The 25,841-nt window shown below is 42.8% G+C and overlaps 1 protein-coding gene across 8 annotated transcripts in view; it reads right to left on the reverse strand.

Moving 5' to 3' along the window:
- The window catches only part of SMARCA2 (SWI/SNF related BAF chromatin remodeling complex subunit ATPase 2), a 179,900-nt gene that overhangs the window by 105,363 nt on the left and 48,696 nt on the right, over positions 1-25,841 (reverse strand). For all 8 annotated transcript variants that reach the window (XM_060610133.3, XM_060610139.3, XM_060610135.3 and 5 more), the window contains exons 10-19: positions 19,769-19,822; positions 16,696-16,826; positions 16,161-16,218; positions 13,879-13,979; positions 11,915-12,062; positions 7,962-8,125; positions 6,545-6,611; positions 5,756-5,866; positions 2,534-2,776; positions 1,014-1,127 (exon numbers count right to left, since the gene is read on the reverse strand). In XM_060610133.3, coding sequence (XP_060466116.1) covers positions 1,014-1,127; positions 2,534-2,776; positions 5,756-5,866; positions 6,545-6,611; positions 7,962-8,125; positions 11,915-12,062; positions 13,879-13,979; positions 16,161-16,218; positions 16,696-16,826; positions 19,769-19,822 — 1,191 coding nt within the window. The remainder of the gene's footprint in view (positions 1-1,013; positions 1,128-2,533; positions 2,777-5,755; positions 5,867-6,544; positions 6,612-7,961; positions 8,126-11,914; positions 12,063-13,878; positions 13,980-16,160; positions 16,219-16,695; positions 16,827-19,768; positions 19,823-25,841) is intronic.

Raw genomic sequence — 25,841 nt, forward strand, 5'->3', positions numbered from 1 at the left:
CTTTTTTTCCTGTTAATGAGTAGGGAAATTAGGAACAGAATTCGGTCTTAATAAAGAGATCAGCTTTGTATGCTACCCTGTCAACTCCCACTTAAAAAATGAACAGGATGAGCCAATCTGTCCAAAAAAATAGAGCCCTTACACAGAAAAACACAATGATGCAAAATATACATTTCTGAACTGGCTCATCTACGGAGAAAACTCAAATCCAAATATCTCATACAAGTCGTATACAATGTCAAACAATCTATCTTTAAGACAGTATAATTTAGAACTCAGAAGTGTGTGCTTCCAAAATAGGATCAGAAACATATTAAACTAATACCCAGGTCAAACCAAAAAATGTGCAGGGAAGGGCTCAATAGACATTCTAAGGCACTGAAAAGTCCTGATAAATACCTGCCTAAAAGGTTCACAGGAAGTTACTTTTTATGGTGCAGGACAAAAACCCTGTCCAAGAATAATTAGATGATGTGTCTATAATTTGCAGGAACTCTTGTTTTTCACTTACTATGAGAACAGTGGCATCACAAGCATCACAAGCATTCAATAAATTTCTAGGAAACTGGCAAATGTCTAGTAGGCCTTTTGCTGATGATTCAAGCCCCAAACTCATGTCCTTGTTTGACTCACCAGCACATCAATTCTGTGGCTCCTGCAAGAGTAAACTCAATGAGGCCAATAACTTTAAAAAAAAAAAAAACACCCTAAAGTTACAGTATAACATTAAACGAACACAAGGTTAAGGGAAGGTAAGTTAAAGCTAAGATGTAAAGAGACTCTATGAATTTGCTAATTTTATAAAATCTGCCCCAGAGCCTTAGGAAACCAGGCTGGAGACACCAAAATTTCCCTTCTCTCCCTACCCTAAAATCTCTAGCTTCTATCAAACAAAAAAAGGACATCACGCTATTTCCGCGACACCACCTGTGACTCAAACACAAGCCTGCTGTTTCAGAAACACAATTGAAGGTGCAGAGAGAAGCCACCATTTTTTGGATTTTGCAACATACTTTTTCTGGCAGCTGGGATTCAACTTCTTTCTTCAGCCTCCTCAATAAAAATGGTCTCAACACCTTGTGCAGGCGCCTGATGATCAATATAGTTTCTTCTTCATTCAAGTCCACCTACAAGAGAACCTCAGGTGAGTCGGACATCTTTTTTTTTTTTTTTTTTTTAATGATGTTTCACTTAATAACACTTTAGGCTACCTTTCTTATTTGTTGCAATACACGACTGAAATTGTATGTGCGGCACGAAGGCCAGGTCATTCATTACCTCTGAATTCTCTTCCCACGTGCCAGGTGATAATAAAATGGACTCTAAATGGGTGTCTTTGTCTTAATGTGCAGTTCCATGGAAAAGGGGCCAGAGCCCCCAGCTTCCCAGTTGAGAATCTTTTGGATAGGACTGCAACAAAGCCTTACTGAAGACTGAGACAGAACCCGAGGGAAGGGGCAAGAGTTCGTGTGTTCTCACTCGAAGCTAAAGCGTTAAGCTAGGCTCTTAACTTGGATTGTCTCCGATGCAGAAACACACCAAGGCCATGTGGCCTGAACATGAAAAGAAAAAGAGAGCAGATCTAGTTTGTGTTGGTGAGCTTCCAAGCCTCTCTACCTCACTCTTCCTTTCCTCTGCCCTGGTCTCGTTCCATCCTCTGTATACATAACCTTGTCTAGAACCTCTGTGTCACCTTCCTCTATGAACCTCTAGGGGGCAGATTTCATTGGCGTTGCTTTCTCCACACGGGCAAGCCACTGAATTTCTGACAAAGGGCAAAGATCCCTATAATGTACTTCAAAATTCAAGGGCTGAAGAGTTCCAACATAAATGTCTCGACAGCTTTCTAAGTGGCTTTTCAATCCCACAGTTAAGAAACCACTAATCAAAAGGACAGGTACCCATTTCTTTTCTTGCAATGGCCCGTGTCTTCCTTTCAGAAATGAGCTCCAAGACAAAAATTGATGGTGGAAGGAATGAAAATAAGGAATGTGAAAATGGCTGCTCCGGGATCTGAGGAGCATTTATACAGACACGAAACTGAGGCTCACACAAAAGCCAGAAAAAAAAATGTGTACAGAAAATTAGTGTGGACTAGCTCAGTTTTACACACAAATTCTTCAGGGGGATATAGTGTGACGAGAAGCCCAAGTTTACAACAAGGAAATATCTGTTTTAAGGTTTGTGTTCAATTGGTTCGGTTGATCTGGTTAAACTGATTCAACAAATATCTCCCATTCATCCTCCCTGTGGCCCATGTAGATAAACATTCCAACAGTCAGGAACATTCTCTGCTGGCCTACTTAACATGTTGGCAAAAGACCAAGGACCTAGATTCTAGGATCCTAGACCATTTCCTTCGGACAGAAAATAACCCTGGAAAGAGAACATACGCATCCACTGATTAGCTCTGTAAAGTAAGCAACACCGTAAACCACCCTACGGGCTTTCTGTGGCGCTAACATTCTTGGCTTTGGGTTCCTTATGTTCACTTCATTCCCATACGTGGAAAATACAAAAGTTAGACCAGTACCCTTTCTCCAGTCATGGCAAATGGAGCATTGAACCACTGTTCAAATGTGCTGCAGCTCTTAAAAATCGTGGGGAGGAGGAAGTTAAGGAGGGCCCAGAGTTCCGGGAGCTTGTTCTGCAGTGGGGTCCCGGTCAACAGGATCCTTCTGGGGGCCACATAGTGAGTGTTCAAGACCTGAGTCAGCTTGCAGTGGTGATTCTTCATTCGGTGGCCTTCATCCACTATCATGTATTTCCACCGAATCTGTAACACATGAGGAAGGACCAACATGTAGTGAGCTAGGGAAAATACCACAGGCAGAGAACCTCAGGTGAGTCGGACATCTTTGTTTTTTTTCTAATGATGTTTCACTTAATAACACTTTAGGCTACCTTTCTTATTTGTTGCAATACACGACTGAAATTGTATGTGCGGCACGAAGGCCAGGTCATTCATTACCTCTGAATTCTCTTCCCACGTGCCAGGTGGTAATAAAATGGACTCTAAATGGGTGTCTTTGTCTTAATGTGCAGTTCCATGGAAAAGGGGCCAGAGCCCCCAGCTTCCCAGTTGAGAATCTTTTGGATAGGACTGCAACAAAGCCTTACTGAAGACTGAGACAGAACCCGAGGGAAGGGGCAAGGAAAACCAAAGAATTCATACTTTGTGCATAATACAGTGTGATTCCCCCTAGGATAAAAGAATCTCAACAGTCTATTTCCCATACCTGATGGATCACGTAAGACGTCACGTGATGATGGAACGTCAAAGCCACAATGCTGCATAGGGGCCATGTGATTCCAAACCGCCCTTCCCAAAGAAGGGAACTTAGCCCAGAATGAAGTGGTCGGGCCGGGACTAGCTCCTGTGTCTCGCCCCCCAACACCCCTCCTATTGATGCTATCTCAGATTTAGTGTTCATGCTGCCTCTGCTCCTAGAAAGTACAGAATAGAGCTCTCCACTTAAAGCAGAGATTACTGACTGGTTTTCCAAGGTGGCGTCAGCAGGTACTTAGAGCTGAGCTCTTCCGGCTTCATGCCTTCTTTTCTATTATTATATTGGCTGACTAGTACCTTTGGGGCTTGGCTCAGCTCAGTGTTCCTTTTTCTTTTTAATTTGAATGAGTTGCTAACATTTAAAAGTTGGAATATTTCACATAAAAATCTGGACATCCAGCTTCTCTTAAAAAAGAAGATCTGGCAACTTGGAGTCTCTCGGTTCAGACAAATTCCTTACCTGCCAGATCTAGGATCACTCTTTTGAGATAGCTAAAATGAAAGGACATACTCACTAGCACTGAAGACAATGCTAAAATATCATCCCTCTATTTGTGCCAGAACTTCAGAATTAAACACAATCTTCTTTCCCAGCATGACTACTGCTTTAAAAATAAAGAATGGCCATATGACACAATCTTCCCTCCTAAGTCTACTAGACACTGGCCCCTTCCTCTCTCATAACTTACCCTTCAGCCCTCTTCAAGGTCACTGGTCTCAGTTTCTTTAAGTGAGAACAATAAGGAATGTGCCACTAAGCCTATTCATTCCCTACAAAACAGTGGAAATGGCCAAGAAAAGCATCCGGTGCTCAGATGTCCCTGGATCCTGCTGCAAAGCTCCCAGAGAGAGGAGGGAGACTAGCAAAGTATTTTAGGCGGTTCCTGCCTTCCTCATGAGAAGTGACGGTAAAATCGGGGGAAAAGAAATAAAATCATCCGCCAGGCTGGGATGTTCGGTTAAAAGAAACTACCAGAGTTTGGGGTCGTTTACTCTTCTTTCACCATTTCTAAGAAAAGCGTTTAAGAACCAAGCTGTACGGACAACTGTCCCAAGCTTACCAACAGCATGAAAAGAGGCCAGCAGATAAAAATGTATTCAAGTAAGCATTCTAATCTAATTTCCTAATTTAGCTTATGACCTAACAAACAAGGAATCAGGGGACGCTGATTTTGCTAATTTGCTAATTTACCAATTAGGTCTTCTGCTTGGGCAAAATATTACTACCCCTTTCTATAGCCTCAGTAACAAATAAAAGCAATTCATCTCATTACCAGGCATCTCTGATGAATTCTGAAATACATATGCAGAAGATGTGATAGGGTGTTTTTTTTTTTTTTTAAAGAATCTCAAATGTGCAAACACATTCCCGCAGTAATATTGAAAACGTCATTTTTGACATGTTCAATGTCAAATTCATCTCTGAGCCGGAGTAGCAGGAACACAGCACTATTGCCACTGTCATCTCAATTATTAAACCCCCCTGGGAGCACACTTCCTGTATGTTACTTCCTGTGATGCCACGAAGGGAGCACTCTGTTCCCAGAGCAAAGGTTTAAGGCAGAGAGAGAAAAGGTCCAAGAAACAGGGATTCCGTTCAGTTCTGGCCATAACTTAGTTTCAGATTATAGCAGTTCGGTAGCACCGTGGGGGGAAAAGAAATTACCAAAGGGGAAAACAAAAGGAAGTTTTCATAGTTGCTCCCATGAGCCAATGTATTTCTGTCATTCGGCAAGAATGCATCGGGAGGCAAGGTGATATAAGTGAAAAACACTTTTCTATTTTATGGCTAAAGGACAACTTAGGACGTACAAATTAAGAGCCATGAAGGTTGCAGGTGGAAAAACAAGCCTCTCTCAGCTTCAAGTAAATAGAGAAACAGCCCAGAGTAATTCAACAATAGCCCATTATTTTACCAGGAAAACCTAACACAGGAATAGCACCAAAGCCCCAGCCTGGATGAATGTTCGTATGGAGAGGTGCCCACTCATCTTTGGAGAGACAAAGGCACCAGAGGAATGAAGTCACGCGGCTGACAATAACCCAGGGCAGCAAAAACAATTATTTCTTCCACAAGCAGGTTCAGGGCCACTGGAGAGAAAAAGAGTTGCAGAGGGAGCCCAGGTGAATTTCTTAAGAGATGTAAACTCATTAACTATGAGAGGCTAGGTAAGAGAAGCAGAATCAATGACATACGCCAAAAAAAAAAGCATGCATAAAATTAAAGCCCATGACCAAAATATATCTGACTCTGCAAGTGAGCGAGAGAGAGAGAGAGAGAGAGAGAGAGAGAGGGAGGGAGAGAGAGAGGGAGGGAGGGAGACAGCGAGAGGGAGAGGGCAAGGGGGAGGGAGAGAAGCCATCTAATGATCAAATTATAGTAGCGAGTATAATTTGGGGAATACTTTACGCTCCAGTGCAATGGTCCATAATTAGAGGTAAAAGAATTTTTTTTTTCAAACATACCTTTGCAAGAATGTGCTTGTCTTTGATAATGTACTCATAAGTAGTCAAGAGGACGTTGAATTTGCCACTCCGCAGCTGGGGGACAAGGGAGCGACGCATGGCAGGGGTGCCCTGAATGGAAAGAAATTCATACATATATACATACATATATATATATATATATATCCCAATGGAAGTAATGTGAGCATTTTGTCTCACTATTCATGGCTTAATGGAGCCCAGACACGTGACTGAGAATTGCACATATATGCATTATCATATACAGATCTATTATCCAGGAAGAAAGTGCTTGGCAAAATCGCACACATCTGGACAGTTTTCAGACCCTTACAGACAGGATTTCCCAGTGAAAACTGAGGGTGGGGAAAGAGAAAAAAGGAAATTATGGCAACCTCGAGGTAGCAGAGACCCTGCTGCCCTGGTGGAATGCTTCATTTCTATGGGACCGTGCAGCAGGCAGCCCAAGCGCCCGGGTAATTGCGAACTTTGCGGGAACCGTGGGCATAGAGGCACGCGGAATGCGCGATATTTGTCATTTGTATTACTCTCATCAGAAACCTCGCAATATGATAATTAACAATTTTCTTCTGCATTTCACTATCTGAAAGTAATTATGGTTTATTACAGTAATCTTCTTGGGATGATTAACTCACACTGTTTGGTACATGATGTACATGACAAAACTTTACAACCAAATACAGTTCACAGATGTGCATATGGAACGAAGAAAAAAAAATAGGGTCTATTTTTTGCTTCTCCACATTTATATATAAATACAGCATTCCAAACCTTGTAAGAAATTTTCACCACAGAAGGAGCCCATTTGTCAAATTCATATGTCCAGTTAGACAGAGTCCTATGGAACAAAAAAGAAAACATTCAGAGAAAAAGACATTTGTATGAAAAATCAGTGGTTAAAAAGATGTTCTTATTCATGCTCAGGCCTCACCTTGAAAGGGGCTAGAGACTATAAATTATCTCAACTAAGTATCTCTTTTAAAGGTGTGGAAATAAGAGATAAGTGGAGAATAAGACGCCCCAAAGCATGACAAGTGTGTGTGTGAGTTCCTAAGAAATCTCGTAAGGAAAAAAAAAAATTAATGCATAAACATAGAGGGGGAAGAAAAACCTTAGCAATTGCCAGAGTGATGTGGGGACTCTTTAGAAGCAGCCATGTAAGTGCACAGAAAAGTTGAGTCAGGAAAAAGAAATTTTAAAAAGCACATGAAAACATTAAATAAATATGTGAAGATAGAGTAAGGGGAAAAGCATTGAATGCCCTTTTTTTTTTAAATCCCTGAAAACATCACCATAATATAGGAGTCCGAACATGAACAATATAGGTAAAGAGCAAAATATATACTTGAAACGTAGATATAATACAAAGGATGTCTAAATACCACGGATTTGGATAATGCAGATTCAGAAGGCTTGCAAATAAATAGTCCTCGTTTGGACCGAATTTGCAAAGGCTAAACCAGAATCCTTTTTTTCTCAAGGTCCAAGACTGTACCAACACTGGGATCGACAAAGATCTCAGGGACTAAAACTGTAATCTAACACCCACAGCCAGAGACCCCACTCTGGAAGGGGGGCTCTTCTGAACAGGTATTCCTTCTCTCAGAAGAGTCAAAGAAAGACCTCCAAGGAGACGCACAGTGGGCCAGGCTCTGGGAACTGAATGGAGAACAGCAAGACCCGTCCTGATGGCTGAAATTAACCTGCATGTACCAAAGGCAGTTTAATGCAAAATTCAGTTACGACTGTGATTTAGCTTCTGCTTTAAAAGATACAGCGAAGGCAGGTTGAATAAGACATACTTTTTGAATTTCTGCAACCTTTTGGAAATGGGACAAGGGAAAGCTATCAAAGAAATCTTAAAAAAAAAATATGTCCAAGCCTTTCCACCTCGGGAGTCACTTAAGGTGTCACAATGAATAAGATCTAACTGTGCCCTGTGCAGGCTGTGTAGACTACAGGGCTAATGGCTGATAAAATCACTTTGTCCTGTGTTTAAACAGCCATTCAAAGAGGCCGGGGGTTGGGGGGGGAGGGTGGGCAGTGAAAACCTAAATCCAGATTAGATGCTCTTGGTAATCCCACGACCTGCTAAAATTCTGTCTTAAATGAAAAAACAAAGATGAGCTACTAAGAGGGCAATCTACAACCTAGGGAAAGATAGTGCGAAATAAATGACTTTACTTACGAAAGGGGAACAATGATGAGATAGGGGCCATTGAGTCTTTTGTGCTCCATCAGATAAGTGATGAGGGCAATGGTCTGTATGGTCTTTCCTAGCCCCATTTCATCAGCTAAGATCCCGTTCAAATTGTTATTATACAGGGAAACCATCCATTCCAGGCCCTGGAGCTGAAATGAAGAGTAATTGCTTCAATTATCCAAGATCTGCACAGGTAATTAATACTAATACAACTCAAGTGAGGCTGTGACTTCTTAACTCCTCGGTGCCGTAGGTTGCATTTCCCACAGTAGGCAAGTGGGGGGAAGCACCAACACAAAAAGAATTTAAAATATGAGCCTGTAATCATTCCGGCTGCTTGGCAGGTGCTAAGTGTTAATCAGATTTAGAAATGACGGGCTGCAGCATACTGGTGGGATTTTAAGCAGCTTTCCTGCTCATCCCTACTTAGCATTTCACAGTATATGACATTCCACAGTGATTATAAATGAAGAAAACCCAAACTAAAATCCATTCCAACCACTCCAAGAACAAAAAGCCAATGTGAGGATTAGAGACAAACAAACCAGAAGGCAGGTTTGGCACACAGATCAGAGATCATTAGAAACAGCCTTCTTGGCAACGTAGAGACTCCCCCGGGGCGGGATCCCCTCCGGGAGGAAGCAGGGTGACCGGGGAGCCAGGGGCGCGCTGCTGGGTCCACAGGAGCACATTTCCTGGTGGAGAAAAAGCTCCCAGGCACCACTTTGCAATGTGGGTGCCCCCCATGGGCAGCACACTGGAAGCTGACTACCTGCAAACAGGTCCCACAGATTTTTCAAGTACAAGAGCTCTGCACCAGAGATGCGGCTTTGGGGTTCCTGTGTTAACTACAAGAAAGCTTGGGTGAAAATACGGAACTGCTCCACTTCCTTCCCCCAACCACCAATACCACTACCATCCCACACATGTTGGATTTCAATGGTAGAAGCAATTTAATGTATTTATTTACATGATATACATTTACTTACATGTTACATAATACATAGAACTATTCACCTAGATGATACACAGAAGTAAATGTGTATAAATATACAAATACATAAATACGCATATCTGCTGAAACCAACTTAGCTTGCTGATGAAGTTATACTTAGGGAAATGTTCCTCTTAATTTATTTTATGTAAGAACAAAGCGAGTAATTCAATGATTTTCATTAGTTATTAAGTGACTGTTCTGTGCAAAGGACCATGCACCGAGGTAGAGAAGACGGATGAGGGGTGTGGAGGATGCATGCCTCCCTTCAGAAGTTTCCAGTCCAAGAGGAGACAAAAGGCATTCACACATACACATGGTCTAAGAAGTGCTTGAAAGTATGTGGCATACATATAAATACTATAAACTTACTTAAAACGGTACTAGCACATATATGCAATTGTATCGAGCAGGTCTGCAGAAATACGTCCATAGGCCACTTGGGCCACCTTGTACCATGCAAAACGCCCAATCATCCTACAGGATTTTGCAGGACAGCAACACCAGGAGATGGGAGAAACAGGGAGGGCTCTGAGGGCATGGGCAAAGATAGAGAAGGCAAGAGGGGAAATGAGTGGCCACCACAGTGGCGGGTGGGAGGGGTTGCATGACTGCAAGAGGACCCTGAGACCACCAGACCTTTTGGAAAGTCAACTAAACACCAAAAGCATTTGAACAGTGGTTTAGTGGATTTTTTTTTTTTTAACGAAAACTGGCAAAGGGGCTGAATTTTGCATCTGCGTTCAACCTAGATAAAACAGGAGCACGAGTGGGCAGCACAGGAGACTAGAAAGTCATGAAACTGTAGGAAGGGATTTGGATTTCCCTAGACCGCAGAACTGGAGGGTTCGGGCAGTGAAGCACACTTGTGCGGCTTTCCCAGGAAGCAGCAGAAGAGCCTCCCCACCACCCCCATCCACAGTGCCAGGGTTACAGAACTATTAATGACACAAAAAAATGTGTCAAGGAGCAAGGTGACAGAAAGCTAACGCGTGGACAGAGATCCAGGAAGGCGCTGAGCCGCAGCTTTGCAAGAAGCAACTCCGTGGAGCGAAAACCCGGAAGGGGTCTGATGCGCATGCTCAGGAAATCTACAGTGGCCTGGAGAGGAGGAGGGGCATAAAACGCACAACCGGAAACCGGGGAGACAGGTGTGAAAGGACTGTGATGTCAGGGGATTAGAAAGGTGTTGGATGGCGGGAGGAAATCAGTGTGGCATTAACACTGATTTATGAATATTCCAAAGTATGCATCTTCTCCGTGCAGACCGACAACAGTTTACTAGAACAAACTGAGTTGACATCTATGCCAAGTACGATGAAAACAACTCGGAACCTCGTGAAAATAGCATGGTCTTTGGAGAAACCATGACCTTACTACAGCCAGAACAGTGGTTCTCCAAGTGTGCTCCAGGGGCTCCTGCTGGGGAGATTTTCAGAGCATACCCAAAGTTAAAACTATTCTCACAATATCACTAATTCACCTTTTACATCAGGTTGGTACTTGAACCGGTGATGCAAAAGCAGCAGTGGGTACAGACTGCTGGCACCTTAATTCAAATCGAGAAGGGGACTGTGGCAATGGGCAATGCAACCTTCACCCCCCACAATGGCAGCAAGCACAGTGCCCAGTATTAAGAGTTTAGGGGAGGGGTGCCTGGGTGGTTCAGTTGGTTAAGTGTCTGGCTTCAGCTCAGGTCATGATCTCATGGTTCGTGGGTTGGAGCCCTTCATCGGGCTTTCTGCTGAGAGCTCAGAGCCTGGAGCCTGCTTCAGATTCTGTGTCGCTCCCTCTCTCTCTCTCTCTTGCTCTCTCTGCCCCTCCCCCACTAGGGCTCTCTCTCTTTTGAAAATAAATAAATTTTTTAAAAATTAAAAAAAAAAAAAGTTTACAGGAGCCGAGTCCAAGAAGTCTGACAACTTAAACCAAAATTTCCTGAGGTATATTCCAAAACACACTAATTTTATAGCATGTTAATAGGGGATATCAACATAAAATTTGGTGGTCAAAGAAATCTGGGGATTAGGAAGTTAAAGTTATTTCACTGCAGGATGCTGATGTGCAATCATAGGTCACACGTTTATTTTTGCAGAGTCGTGAATGCGCTCCTGCACAGCAGGGCTTACCAGGAGGGTCACTTCCAAGGTGCCCATATGTCTGCTTGGCTCAGGATAGTCCTGGGTTATGCCTGGTATTTATAGGAAGGGCTTCTATACATGCTCCTAAGCATCCAAATTTGCGATATTAAATTATGCAATAATCCTACTTACAGCTGATAGTATTGCCCATATTTATTTGACCACAGAACATTTTTTTTTCTTTTTAAGGTACATCTCCTGAGACAAATGTTCCAAGGAACACACTTTGGGAAACACCAAAGTGGCAGGAGGTAGAAGACAGGAGCTGACCTTATTCCAACAGGCCAAATGCAACGTCTGTTATGTTTACAGTATACTTTTCACCAGAGCTCCCCATTTTATGGTGTCTTAAAAAAAAGCATAAATATAGTAGACAGTGGCTCCCAGAAGCTGAATCCATGGCATTAAACTCTAGCCACCACTGCAAGTTTTGAAAAAAATGCTTCATTTACTTCAAGACGAGGCACAGATGTTCCTTTACATACAGAATGTGGCTGGGTTTCCCATTGTGCAGAGACCCACAAGAAAACCGTTCCAAATGTTAAAGCCCATATTTCTTAAGACGCAATTCATCCGAAAATCATGGAAGAGAAAATGGGTATGCCCTAGTCAGGTGGTAAAATGGAAGTGCTCTGAAACAAAAATGGGAGGCACCACGGAAGAGAATCATCTTAACAATGGGACCCCAAATGCCTCCCATCACCAAACTTCTTAAGCAATTGACACGCGCCTGTGCAAGACCCACTCCGACGAAAATTAGGTACAAGACTGTGACTTGCCAGGAGGGCACAGACCACACCCATTACCTGATAATGCTTCAGGGTCCCGTTGATGAGGAGGGCGGACTGCTTCTCCACCCTCTCCGAGATGGCATGGGCCACCGTGTAGTAGGACTGGGAGCCCCTGGCACTGTACTGCATGCTGTACTCATCATCCACGTCTTGCTTCGCTGTCCTGGGACAGAGAGTGGAGAATCATCCTCAGGTAATTTGGTGCCTGAATGGGGAGCCTAAAATAGCTGCAGTGAGTACGGTGTATCGATCACCTACTTCCTGTCTTCTAGTTCAAATACACGATCTGTAACCCTCACAGAATTAGCAAGGTAGACTGAGTACTGTCCATCCCCATTTTACGCTTGTGGGGAGCTGTAGGCTCACAGAGGTTAATTCATTTGTCTGGGCCACATAAAAAGTAGTGGAATCCGGGTCTGCGTGCAGGCCCGCTTGACCTCAAATGACCGATACGAGCATGAGCTTGCCCAGCAGCTGAGAGAGGGAGCAAAGGGATAGGAAAGACAGGCCGGTTTCAGCTTCCTATGTCTTGTTAACCAGCTGGTATTTTATTCCACAAGCAGTGAGGACCATCAAAGGTGGGGGTGGGGTACTAGACCTTTGGTAAAGGAGGAATGGCAAACAGAAAACAAAGTTTCCTAATGTGGGGCCTATTTCCTATTTCTGGGTGTTTCCTTTAAAACTCATCCCTTTTATTATTTATTTGTTTTTTAATAAAATTTATATTTATTGATTTTGAGGGAGACAGAGACAGTGCGCATGGGGGAGGGGCAGAGACAGGGAGAGAGAGAATCCCAAGCAGGCTGTCAGCACACAGCCTGATGCGGGCCTCAAACCCATGAAGCCATCAGAACATGACCTGAGCCAAAACCAAGAGTTGAATGCTCAACCGAATGAGCCACCCAGGTGCCCCAAAACCTCATCACTTTAAAATGTTGTATTTTGCAGGGCGCCTGGGTGGCTCAGTCAGCTAAGCGTCCGACCTCGGCTCAGGTCATGATCTCTCATTTCATGAGTTCAAGCCCCGCATCGGGCTCTGTGCTGACAGCTCAGAGCCTGGAGCCTGCTTCGGATTCTGTGTCTCCCCCTCTCTCTGCCCCTCCCCTGCTGTGCTCTCTTCTCTGTCTCTCAAAAAATGAATAAATATTTAAATAATAAATAAATAAATAAACAAATAAACAAATAAATAAATAAATAAATGTTGTATTTTGCAGGGCGCCTGGGTGGCTCGGTTGGTTAAGCGTCTGACTTTGGCTCAGGTCATCTCATGGTTCATGGGTTGAGCCCTGCATCAGGCTCTGTGCTAACAATTCAGAGCCTGGAGCCTGTTTTGGATTCTGTGTCTCCCGCTCTCTCTGCACCTCCCTCACTCTCGCTCTGTCTCTCTCTCTCTCTCTCAAAAATAAAATAAATATTAAAAAAATTTTTTTAAATGTTGTATTTTGCACATTATTTCCTCCAAGATTTCTCTTAATATTAGAGCTACACAAGCAAAGTGCCGACACAGAGGATGGCTGGGGTGAAGAATGGAGCCAGCAATTGAACACCGGGAGAAGAGGGCGCTGAGGGGTCCTGGGGTGCTGCGGAGACTGGGCAGGACGGGGGTTAACGGGGACTAAGAGGGAATGGCATTTCTCACAGGGTGGGGGTGGCGGGCTCAGGGTGAGTGTCAAGGTGGGAAGAGCAGCCGAGCAGCCAGCTAGTAGGGCCGGTCTGATCAGTTCAGTCCTAGCACCGAAGGCCAAGGTCGGGGAGAAGCCCAGGAGTGATGCTGAGCTGGAGATGGGGATTTGGGAGGAAGGAAGGAGATGAGCCCCCAAAGCTCGGTGGGTGACCTCAGTCGCCACATTCATTTCACGTGGGGTGTGGGCGTAAGGTCGGTCGGCCTCCTTCCTTAAACAAAATTTTCTACAAGAAAATCCATAAAGCACAATCCTCCTGAAACACACTGACAAGGGAGAAAACTGAGCGATACACACTCAATGATCTGCTTGGCATCCTTCTCAGAAACCTCTTCACTGTTTGGATCCAGAAGTATTTTCTCTTCCGTGTCCTGCCGACTGGACTCCTCTTCTTCATCCTGGGGAGGGAACAAAGACACAGGAAAGAGTCCACTTTCGTGAGGGAACCTCGACGGTAGGCATTTTCTGAAAAGCGACTGGGTGGTACTCAACTTCACAGACAGAGGAAACACAATTAAGGGAGGAAGTAAATGTAATACTTACCTGAACCAGGCAATACGCCATTCCATTTCTGTTTAAATCATTGAATAAGAGAATAAGAGAAACCCTCTGAGGATCCCTTAGAACACTCACTCCCAAGAATGAATATGGAAAAGTCATGGCAGATGGGTATTTATCATTGTTTGGTTATCAGAGTCCTGCAGACCGTATCTTCTCTCACTTAGAAACATTCTAGAGCCTCCTCTCCAAAGCCAGACTTTAGAGGCTTGCTATGATCCTTCTCATAAAAATGCTCTCTGATAATGCCAGTCGTCCCCCATGCATTCAAGGTAGAGGGGCTGGAGCTTGTGAACACACTGCCTTCTGTGACTACTTCCTATCACATATTTCTGAATTTAGATTAAAACTGTCAATAACTTGGCAAAGGACTCACTATCTCCACCTCTCAACTGTGTACTATGATCTGCTGATCTGTTTGAAAGCTTTGCTATGTAGCCATTATGTGCACTATCAACCACTGGTGTTGAAGGCTCAGCCCTTTAGATAGTCCAGGAGAAATTCTTTAAAAGCAGGTTTCAAGAGAATAATGCTTTCCCACAACTCCTGCATGAAAACATATGAACTGACATATGTTCATATCATCATGTTAACATGATGTTAACACGGACAATCAAACCTAGGACAACAGATCATTGAGATGCTGGGGGTCCGGCGAGGAGGCAGTACAGGTCTTTCGTTTTCCAGGCAAGGGATGAAGTTCTTTGAGGGGAACATGACTCGCCATGAGTGGGAGACCCAAGATGAGGACTCAGGGTTTCTAGACCCCTGGGTCAGAGTTCACTCTATTCCCGGCTGCCTAGAGCTGTCTGCAGGGGTCAGTCTTGGGCTGATAGCTGGGGGTTCAGCAGCCTACTGTATCTCATCTCTGTCCCTCCCTGGTTCTCTTACTCAATGACAAGATGCTTCCAATGGGTCACTTATGGACACACTCATCCGAGTAAACAAGAAACATTTTTAAAATTGATTTTGTAAGCTTCAAAGGCCTTGGAACAAAAGTGGCCTATAAGAAATAAATAGCATGCAACCCAAAGCAGTTTAATGGGGTGCTTCTTTTTTTTTTTAACATAACTTTTATTATTTTTCCTCAACATAACTTTTATTATTTTTTCCTCTTTGTAAAAGTTAACAAGTGTTCATGGTAGATTCCTTTGGGGAAAAAATGGGGGGGGGGGGCCACAAAACAGAAGAAAATGACAATTGTCTTAAAACTCTGGTGAGCTATATGACCCAGTCTGTGGATCTATGCCACAGCACTTTCTGAACTAACATTCTTCCAAGGCTGGCAAACAGAATTAATGACCACTCAATAACAATGCTCTCATAAAGGAGATAAAAGTCTTCTTTTAACCCTCCTATTTGTAATTATTAAGCATTTCGCAGTTGGTCTAAAAAAAAAAAAAAAAACCTTTACTATTATTTCTTAAGTTCTGTTAAAAGTGTCCAAAATTACCATCTCAGGCTCTAGATGTCCTGACTGCTCCCTCCAAGAGACTGAGAAACATGCTTCTCCTTGGGTCATGGGTATATCCAAGGAATTCAAACCAGAATCATGTTTAAAGAGAAACCAAGAGGGTCAATAACCTCATTCAAACAAGCCCATGTTGCCCTTTCGTCTAAGTCTCCAGGTGTTTGACTGCAAATACACTCTAAGGCTTACAGGACTGCAGAAACCTTTAGGTGACTAAGTCTCAGTGCAAACCAGGTAAGGCAAGGCGCTGCCTTCCCAAAGGAAACCATCTCCAATTCTCCCCAAAAGACCGTTCTGTCCCCTCCAACATAATATCAGCTTCTGTTTTCTTGGATTCATATAAATTTAGAATTCACCAAATTTCCCCATTGGCCACGAGCCCCCGAGAGGTCACTGTACCGTGGGGATTGTGCCATCACGGCTTTGGCTCATCCCTCAGCCCCAGGCGTCCTCCAAAGGCCAACACTGGAGGAAGACGCGACCGACAGACACGGGTGCCTCCCCCATTAATTTTCAAACCCATACACTCTAAACACAGGTGACTACATACCTCCTCCTCGTAATCAGAATCACTCTCTTCGCTGTCGGATCGGGGGGCGACTTCGTAACTACAGGAAAAGGAGTGGGAACGAGAGGGGGCTTAGTTTTTTAAACTATAAGACAATATGTACACCCGTGACCTAACTAGCATGTTCTATGCACAAATGACAGATGCAGGTGAAATAACTTTAACCAGATCGGTAAAGGTCATGCTGTTTTAGTTCTAAGATTGTAAAAGGAGCACAAAACTCTAAGAAGTCAAAGGAGGCCAGTACTTCTGCTTTATTGTTTTTTTGGCTTTTTTATTTGTTTGCTTGCTTCAATTTATTTTGAGAGAGAGAGAGAGAGAGAGGGAGAGAGCACGCAGGAGGGGCAGAGAGAGGGGGACAGAGGATCTGAAGCAGGCTCTGTGCTGACAGTAGACAGCTTGATGCGGGGCTCAAACTCACGAACTCTGAGATCATGACCTGAGCTGAAGTTGGACGCTCAACTGACTGAGCCTCCCAGGTGCCCCCTCCCCCAGTATTTCTGCTTTTAGGCCATACCCAGGATTCATCTCCAACCAGGCGTCCAGCTGACTTGCTTTGGGTGCTTCTGGTCCAAACAGGACCTTGCCAGTTTCTGTGTGAGTCACTTTGACAGGGAGGTCACTCATCTGACTGCTTTCATCTATGGGCTAGAAAGGAGAAAAAAAAAATACACATCACCGCTTGGTGTTCACACAGCCTCCCAATTCTGTGCTGGGCATTTCTCAGCCTTTTGGCTGCCCAGCATCTGAACCCTTTTTCTGTGAATGGAAAGTTCACCACCTATGGAATCCTGGCAGGAAGTGGAATACCACCTCCTACTGAAGAAGCTGAAAACACCAGCCTCTCTTACAGCAAGGCTACCAGCACAAGACCTCAGCTCCATCCACCGGACGCACTCACCAAGGCTCTGTATAGGGACCCAGAAGGCTGGGGAAGCCGGCAGAAACAGGCATGCTGGAGGGAGGGCAGAGCACAGCAAGTGGCCTTGTGGAGCTCCTGCCCGACTCCCAGCGTCAGCCATAGGTCTCGTTGTCGAGCTGTTCAGCTCAACGCTGGCTGTAGCCTTGAGGCATGTTCTCCGGGCTTTCTTGGAGATCCAATGAATTACCCAATATCCCATTAACATATTCTCTTCTCACTTAAATCTGGCAGGGTTGATTTTTGCCATTTGCAACTCAGAACCCTCAACCCCCAAATAATACTTCCCCAGATAACAACTATTGCAAAGTCATGGTTTCTGAGAAAACAGGAACAGAGAAAGGTACTGTCACCTCATGAGGGGCCAGTCTAAGCTTCTGCAGAACCAAATGGCCTGGCATCTAATGCAGCCATGGGTGCTAGGAGTAGGATTTTAAAGCAAAAAGCTCTGCTCATCTGAAACCTGGCGAACGGGCCAAGACTGAGCTGAAGTTCATTATTAGGCTCTCAATGAAAAATGGCTTGCTCAGAACATTAGGAGAAAAAAATGAAATTGCAGAGGCTGCATTCAACCTACTTCAGAGAACAAATTTTTTTAAGAGGCGTGAAAATGGAGTAATCCTATGCAAATGCGTGCAACTCATTACAGGGTGACGTCACCTCTAGGAGCAGACCCCCAGGCCAGACGTTGTTGGTTTGGAAATGCTTGATGTTTTAGGAGTCCTCAAGTTATCTATCTCCTTAAAGGTAATAAAATTCAATATTTAGAGAACTTATCAATTCCAAAGGATTTTTCCTAAATTGTTCTTAATTGAAGTTAAATATAAATGGTAGGAAAAACAGTATACAGTAGCTTATCTTACGTATCTTTATAATAAATGACCAGAGGGGCGCCTGGGTGGCTCAGTTGGTTGAGCCTCCGACTTTGGCTCAGGTCAGGATCTCACGGTTTGTGGGTTTGAGCCCCGCGTTGGGTTCTGTGCTGACAGCTCAAAGCCTGGAGCCTGCTTTGGATTCTGTGTCTCCCTCTCTCTCTGCCCCTCCCCCACGTGTGTTCTGTCTCTCTCGAAAATAAACATTTAAAAAAATTTTTTTAAAAATGACCAGAAAAAAAAAGTTCTTTCTCCCTTCTCCGTTAAGAAAACACTGTAAGAATAAAAAACAATATGTTATGATTATCAACCAAAATAAGCTTTAAAAAAAGAAAAGGATTACTCCAAACTGTCTTTTTTGTTTTTCTTTTATGTGTGCTAAAGCGATGCATGTGAATACCATTACTTTGCACGCACGACGTTTCTTTCTCTTTAATGTGAAAGGTCATCTACACACCCATGTGATCAAGACCTACCAGTCGCTATCGCCTCCCTTGGAAAAGTCAGCTTACGTTACCTTGAACTATTATAATATAGCTTTTTCATTCTTATGTCATGCCTCAAAGAAAATTGGGAATCACCGTAGCTGGAATTAGATCTTTGGCAAAAAGCACTGAATGAGCACAGCAGAGTGTAAGAACATGATTTCAAAACAAACTGAGGAAGATGTCCACTTTGCCAACTTGAGCAAACAGAATGCACATGTGTCGAGATTAAAAGAAAAAAAAAGGTGCATGTCACAAGCCCAAGAGCAGTGGCTAATTTTCCCAAGAGATGATAAGAGGTAAGAGCATTGTTCCGCTAACACGTTAAATCTCTCCCTGTGTGCTTGTTAGTTACAGACCCTTGTGAGGCATGCTCAGGTAAGGCTGGGGGCTATTACAAATCAGAGTGGTTTCTAAGTGCTCCAATATATGGTATTCTTCCCCTAGAATGGCCCACTGAGAGGGCCTTACACGTTAGACTCTTAACCCCATCCTTTCTTTCCCTGTGATAGATTACAGTGGTTAAGCCACATTTACTGTTCAAGAAGTTTCTGCGCAGAATAGTGGTTTCAACCTTTTTCTCTGGATCCAGGATGTTCACATTCAGAGTACGCCTCCCATGTACAGTGATTCTAGAAGGGTTCCCCAAGCAGGTTTATCAGAATCCATGAGAGAAGACAGTTTGAAACATACTCCCTCCCATTTGGCTGTGGAGAGCGGTACGTATACCTCCTCATGTGAATCACTGGCAGAGAACTTTGAGTTTTCGGAGAAAAAAAAGTCCAATAAATAAGTAATTGTGTTCTCATGATTCAGGAGAATTTTCAAAATCCTAGGAAATAACATTTAGGAATGTGCTGATGACTCCACACATAGAAGCCCTATCATAAACCTACACGCAATGTCAAAAAATAAGTTAACCAAATATGTAAATTGTTTATGGAGTTTCATAATTTCAAATTAGTAATACACTAAGGAAACTGGGTCATATTTTATGTTTCTGTATCATTTACTGGGGAAATGCAATTATACAATCACTTAAGGTCTTACACACATGCTATACATTCATAAACATATAGGTACACAGAAGATTCCAGAAGGTACACAAGAAACTTCGTCTGAGACGGAAGATGCCTTTCCAGTATATCCCTTTTATGCTATTCTAATTTTCAACTATGCTAATGTACTACTATTTTTACTTAGAAATGAATAGCTGAGTAAAAATAACGTTGGTATTCACAGAAAATGGTGCCGTAGGGCATGGTGGGGACTCACGGAGCAGAACAGAGCAGAAATGGGTGCAAAACGCCTCACCTCTCCGTCTGGTCCCAGGGCAGACTCTCCACCCTCGGCAATCTCTTCGGCCTTCTGCAAAGCAAGGTCAAGATGTCAGGTGTACGTGAATCAAGAAGAAGGTTACAAGAAGAACTTTGTGGCAACGCTGTGGTATAAAAAAGCACTTCATCGCCACTCATCATCATCCAACAAAGCTTACGTGTTAATGCCTTTCATTTGTATTTCTCTTCGCTGTCTGAGACAAGGTGTGTCTTTCACGGGCAACTTGCGGGGAGTTACTGAAAGCCACGTATGATTCAAGGCTGGCACACACCAAAGATTTGTGGGTCAAGTCTTCCAGGACCCAAAATGCTGAAGGTATGAGAACATCAGGGCTGAGGTCAGCACGTGGAATGTCCTTCCCCTGTTTGGCACTGGGAAGACAAATCCTGATGTAACTGGCTCCACATTTCTTGGCAAGGTTTCTAAAAACGTCCATCACGAATAAACTCGGAACCGCTCTTGGGTCATAAAAACACAGAATTGTACAACAATCCTGTGAGCTCTCTGGATGTTTTCCATTCAACCTAATCGGCTTTTCATAATACACAGTATTTCTATGGTGGGTACTAGGAGCAAATGTGATACAGATACTGTGATCTCATGACAAATTCCGTCACCTGCCATTTCTTAAATATTTCAATATCTTAGTCCATTAACCTCCATGTGCCTCAAAGACAGCCTAAATGAAAAGCGAGGATTATGTCACATTTGGGGCATACCCGAGAGAGTCTCATCTGCAATAAACACAGAAGAGTCTCAAATTTCTTACATTTATAACAACCTCTTTGACAAGGGAAATCTTTTCCATCACCTTTTCAGAATCCTTATTTGAAAGTTATTGCTGGAAAGCTATACTCTTCGTGTGTGAGGAAAAAAAACCAAAAACAACTTTAGTCATTTCCTTTATCAAGACATTTAAGAAAATGAGCTTTCCTCCCCTGGGCTCTTTAGTTAATTAAAAATATATATAATGATACAGAATCGATATTAACTCTACTCTGTTTACTTAAGGCATTGATTATATAATACATTTTTGCTTTCCATGAAAATAACTCAATTGTCTCTTGACAAAACAGCTTTGAGAGGCAATGTTCAAAATCCAACCCTTTGTCCATACTGAAGAAATGCAGATCCCATAAACGTTTGAAATTTTGGGGAAGTTCTTTCAAAATTGTCTTACAAGGAATACATGTACATATGTATGCCAAAGCAAAGGGCATGAAAAAAAAAATTGCAGTGCTTCTACCAAAGAGCAGGAAATAAAATGCTCCCTTTGGTTATGATTTCCCAAGAATTTAATATTCTATGTATGCCGCCCCAACGTGAAAAACATTTACACTCCAAAGGAGTGATGAGCGTCAAAAAAGACACCAGGCTCTATATCTTGGCGAAGGATATAGAGAACAATGGCAGAAAAGCCCAGAAAAGAAACCACCCATGTGACCAGCCCCTAAGAGTTCCAATTTTGGAATTCTCGGGCACTACACTCAGGCGACTGTTTTAATTAATGGGAGAAAGTCAATTAATCCCACCATTCTTTCCATACAAATCAGAAATAAGCTACAAATTTGGCCAACAAAGAAAATCAAATGAGACAATGAATAAGCCAATTTCCAATATCTAGCGAGTGGAACTGGATCACCATTTCAATGAATAGTACATTAAAAAGCTTGAAGGACCGTAAATAATAGAATCAAAACCATTCTAAAGGATACTCTTCTATGAATATGCTTTGACTAGCTAGAGTGTTATCTAAAAACTGCCTCACAATCAGGCCCGTCCTTTATTTTAAATCCTCTAAACTCATTTTAAAAATAATATCGAATTCAAGAGGCAATGTAAGATTAGATTTAAAAAATTTGGTTCTGGGATTAGACCAGTATTTGAATCCCCAGCTCTGTCACTAAGAACAAGAGATCTGAGCTATGTGATCTTGAGCAAATCTCCGTCGTGCTTCCCTCTTCTGTAAAAAAGGGACAGTAACAGTCCCTCCCTCATGGGGCTGAGGCAGGAAAGGATCGCTATTTCAGTACGTACAATCCAGTGTTCCATTATATACTGTTATATACATATATACTCCTAGCATCAACCTCCACAACGCACAAGTTTCAATGACTGTCTGAAGACTATTCCTTTATGTCTGTGAGACTGGTTATAGCACTGCCTGAAACTGTTTCATAAGGTTCATCCCATGAATTCAGGGATTTCTGTCTGTTTTGTCACACGTATATCCCCACACTGACAAGGGGTCTTGGCACGTAAAAGGAGTAAGTAAATATTTGGTAAAAGAAGGAAGGAAGGAAGGAAGGAAGGAAGGAAGGAAGGAAGGAAGGGAAGCACCAAAAATAATAATAATAAAGAAGCATCCACTTAGCACACACTCAATGAATCATTATTGTAATTACATGCCAATGTATTTGCAAACCATAAAATTAGTTAAGAACACACACGCAATTCCTCACAGAACTGGCACGCCCTGAATTTATACCCAATCTTGCTGCTATTACACAAGGTGGAAGCCAGGTGGCAGTCTACTCTATGGCAAGAGACAACACATTCTCCCATCATGCTTTGGATTCTTTCAGTTTGATGATCTCTGGATCTCCCATGACACTGGTGCTTTATCTTGGCCACCCACCCCCCACAAAAATAAATAAGTAAATAAATAATCCCACAAAACATCCCTTTTCTTGGTTCAATGTTAACTCCAAACAGATTGCTCTTGGTGCTACCATGGTCTCCCACCAGTTGAGGAACCTTCATATACAGTTATCTCCATCACATGATTACAAACACATCCTACATTACCAGCTGATGCCTGAGCTTTTTTTTTCTCCATCGATTAAAAACAAAACAAAACAATCCTACAAAAAAACTACAAAAAAAACTACAACACTGTAGTTCATCCATTAATCAGGACTAAAAGGACCCTGTCTTGGCTTCTTCCAACCTGCAAAACGTTGGGGACAAATTATGCTTGCTGGAGGGAGGAAGGAGTGTAATTCACCTAGTGATGGAAGGGGATACGGAACAAATTACTCACAACTAAAAACAGTGTGGCTTCCCAATGCCCAAGGCCAATGGCAATTTAGAAATTCCACTTAGGAATGTTCACCAAGCTGTGTGCACTAATACCTGTTTTCCTTGCAAAAGCTATGTGAGATAACTGGCAATGGGCGCAAAGAGGCCAAGGAATCCCTACATGTGAAAATCCTGTGTAAGCCCGCACCCAGGAAAATAAACTTCAGCGGGGCACTTCCTTCACATCACTACCCCAACACAGGCCACGAACGGCCTCGATCTGTAAAGAAACGGTGTTCTACCAAATATTTCACAATTTTACAATTTGTATGATGAAGCGAATGCATTTTATCCCCCAGCAGGTGTTGTTACACTATTATAAAACAACATTCAAGAGCGTTGGCATCGTACAGACTCATTCTGTTTCAGCGGAAACCTAAGCTTTCAGAAACCACTTGGGTTATTTTTACTGTCATTTAAGTGGACCTTTGAGCATTAAGATAGGTGATCAAGCAATAAAAAATACCCAAGAATATCAAATGAACAGGCAACTGCACATTACTGTGCTTGTACTCTGCAGAGAAAACCAACTCCAACATTTTTGACTCAAGTAACTGGTCAATCCAGTTCAGCAGGACTCTGATCCAAACTTCAGTTTTCACCCATTTTGATACTGAGCTAATCAAATTAATCTAATCACGCTGGCATTGCATTCACCTACCTTGACCACAGTCCCTACACTCAGATGCCCAGAATTTCTTAGAACTTTCCTTTGACCTGTGAAATTGTCCTCGTGGGGGTACATCATCATCTTGGGGGGAGGGGGGAGAAACAGGAGAGACAGAAGAATTGAGAAGAAGTGGAGAGCGGCTTGAATTTAAAACAAGTGTCTCAACAATATTACTATACTTTTTCATCTGATGCCTCTTTTCACCAAAAACTATACCAACAGGTTTTTCTGATTTGTTGATATCTAAAAAGGATGAAAACACATTTCCTCTTACCATACTGACCAATGTGGTATGCTGTGCCAGAAACACTCCCCCTCCAATATGTCACGGTCCTGAGATTTACTCCTAACAGTGTCTTCTGAGAAAGAGAATTAAAGAACTTCTGGAAGGAAAACTGAACACTACGATGGAAAAGGTACTTGACCCAACAGTGCCCCATGGGATTTGGACGGTTCTTATTAGCATCTTGAGTTTCCAAGAAATGTCACAAATTAATAGCAAGGGTGTAGTTCTGTTGGTATACACGCCATCGAAAGACTTTGGAAGAGGGAATTAAATATTTATTTTTGGCCTGAAGTCAATAACTCGGGAAGCTGAGCCTGTGAAATGACCACGTGTCTTGACAGTAGGTTGGGTGAGGGAGGTCGGGGATGGCTGGCATGGGCTCCTGACCACAGCTGAAGGAAGAACTCTAAAGCCCTGCAAGGGCCACCTTATTACCACCAGGAACCACCATAAATTAGAGGCTTTATGATTAAAAAATTCTCTTTGTAGGAGCTAGGGAGAGAGAGATAGGCCGGGTCCACCACAAAGAATAAATCTTCACTTCCTACTACATGCCTCAACAGGCAAAGAACCTGTCACTGTCCCAAAAGACATCTTACCTAATTGCTCCTAACTAAAATACATACATACATACATACATACATACATACATACATACATAAAGTAGCCATTTATTCTCTCGATATCACAGAGAACATACAGCATGGGGAAAGAGAAGATTTTATTTAAAAAAAAAAAAAACTATAACCACATTTCAACAATTACTACCCTACATTTATACCGCAAAATTGTTTCATTAAATAATTAATACTAACTGAGCACTTACTCTGTGCCAGGGTATACTCTAAATGCTTTTTTTTAAGTTTACTTATTTATTTTGAGACAGAGAGAGAGAGAGAGAACAGGGGAGGGGCAGAAAGAGAGGAAGAGATGGAGAAAGAGAGAGAAAGAGACAGAGAATCCCAAGCAGGCTCTGTGCTGTCAGGGCAGAGCCCAACACAGGGTTCAGTCTCACAAACTCTGAGATCATGATCTGAACAGAAATCAAGAGTCGGACACTCGGCCAACTGAGCTGCCCGGGGCCCCACTAAATGCTTTAGATACACTTTACCATGTAATCCTATCACCTTCTTACAGATCCAGAGACTGAAGCACGAGGTAATAGGTCTTTTAATGAAATACTCTATAAGGGAATGAAAGCAAATTTGTACGAAATTTAAAAGTCTGCAGACTAATGTGATTTATTAGACAGTGGCTCAATTTTCTACTCTAGTATGCTCAATCCTACTTGTACACACCCTGGTGGCCTTATGTAGCCCCATGCCCTTTTATACCTTGTAGTCACCCAGCAGATGTTAAGAGAACGATCATGGCAGGGGACAGAGACCTCAAGGTCATGCAGAGTGCACATCAGAGTACATTAATCTTGTCACACTGCAAAGACTGGTTTCACATAATTAGATATTTCCATACTTTACAAATTATGCCTCCTCTAACACCTAGGTAGATACATGTATTTCGTTTCCTATTCCTCCACCTCAAGGGCATTCATGGAAGACCAGACCCACAGCGAGAAGCTCCAGAATGATTTATAAATGTTATACGTCACAGCAGCAGCTCTGATGGTGAGAAGAGAGAAGCAAACATGGTCAAGGCAGGTTAAAGAAAACCCACTCTCCTGTTTACCAACAGCAAGGAAACACAATAAACTCCACCAGAAAGAGAGAGAACTTCTCTGTTACATTGGGGCAATTAAAAAAAAAAATCGATCCCTTTCCATTTAAGTTACAAGGTCAACCACACTCATCTACAAGAGCGTAGATACAGTCAGCTGTAGCTGAGTGGTCCTGTACCTGTTGCTATAGCACAATGTTCTTGGTCCACTGGGTAAAGAAGGCTTTCTCAAAATAAAGGCTTATTGATGCCTTACTTCATTAAAAACAAACAAACGAACAAACCAACTGCAGACAGGTACAGCATAATACTGTTCTGTGGGAAAATGCTTTCTCAAA

The sequence above is a fragment of the Panthera onca genome, chromosome D4 (genome assembly GCF_046562875.1).
Source record: "Panthera onca isolate mPanOnc1 chromosome D4, mPanOnc1 haplotype 2, whole genome shotgun sequence".
Taxonomy (NCBI): Eukaryota; Metazoa; Chordata; class Mammalia; order Carnivora; family Felidae; genus Panthera; species Panthera onca.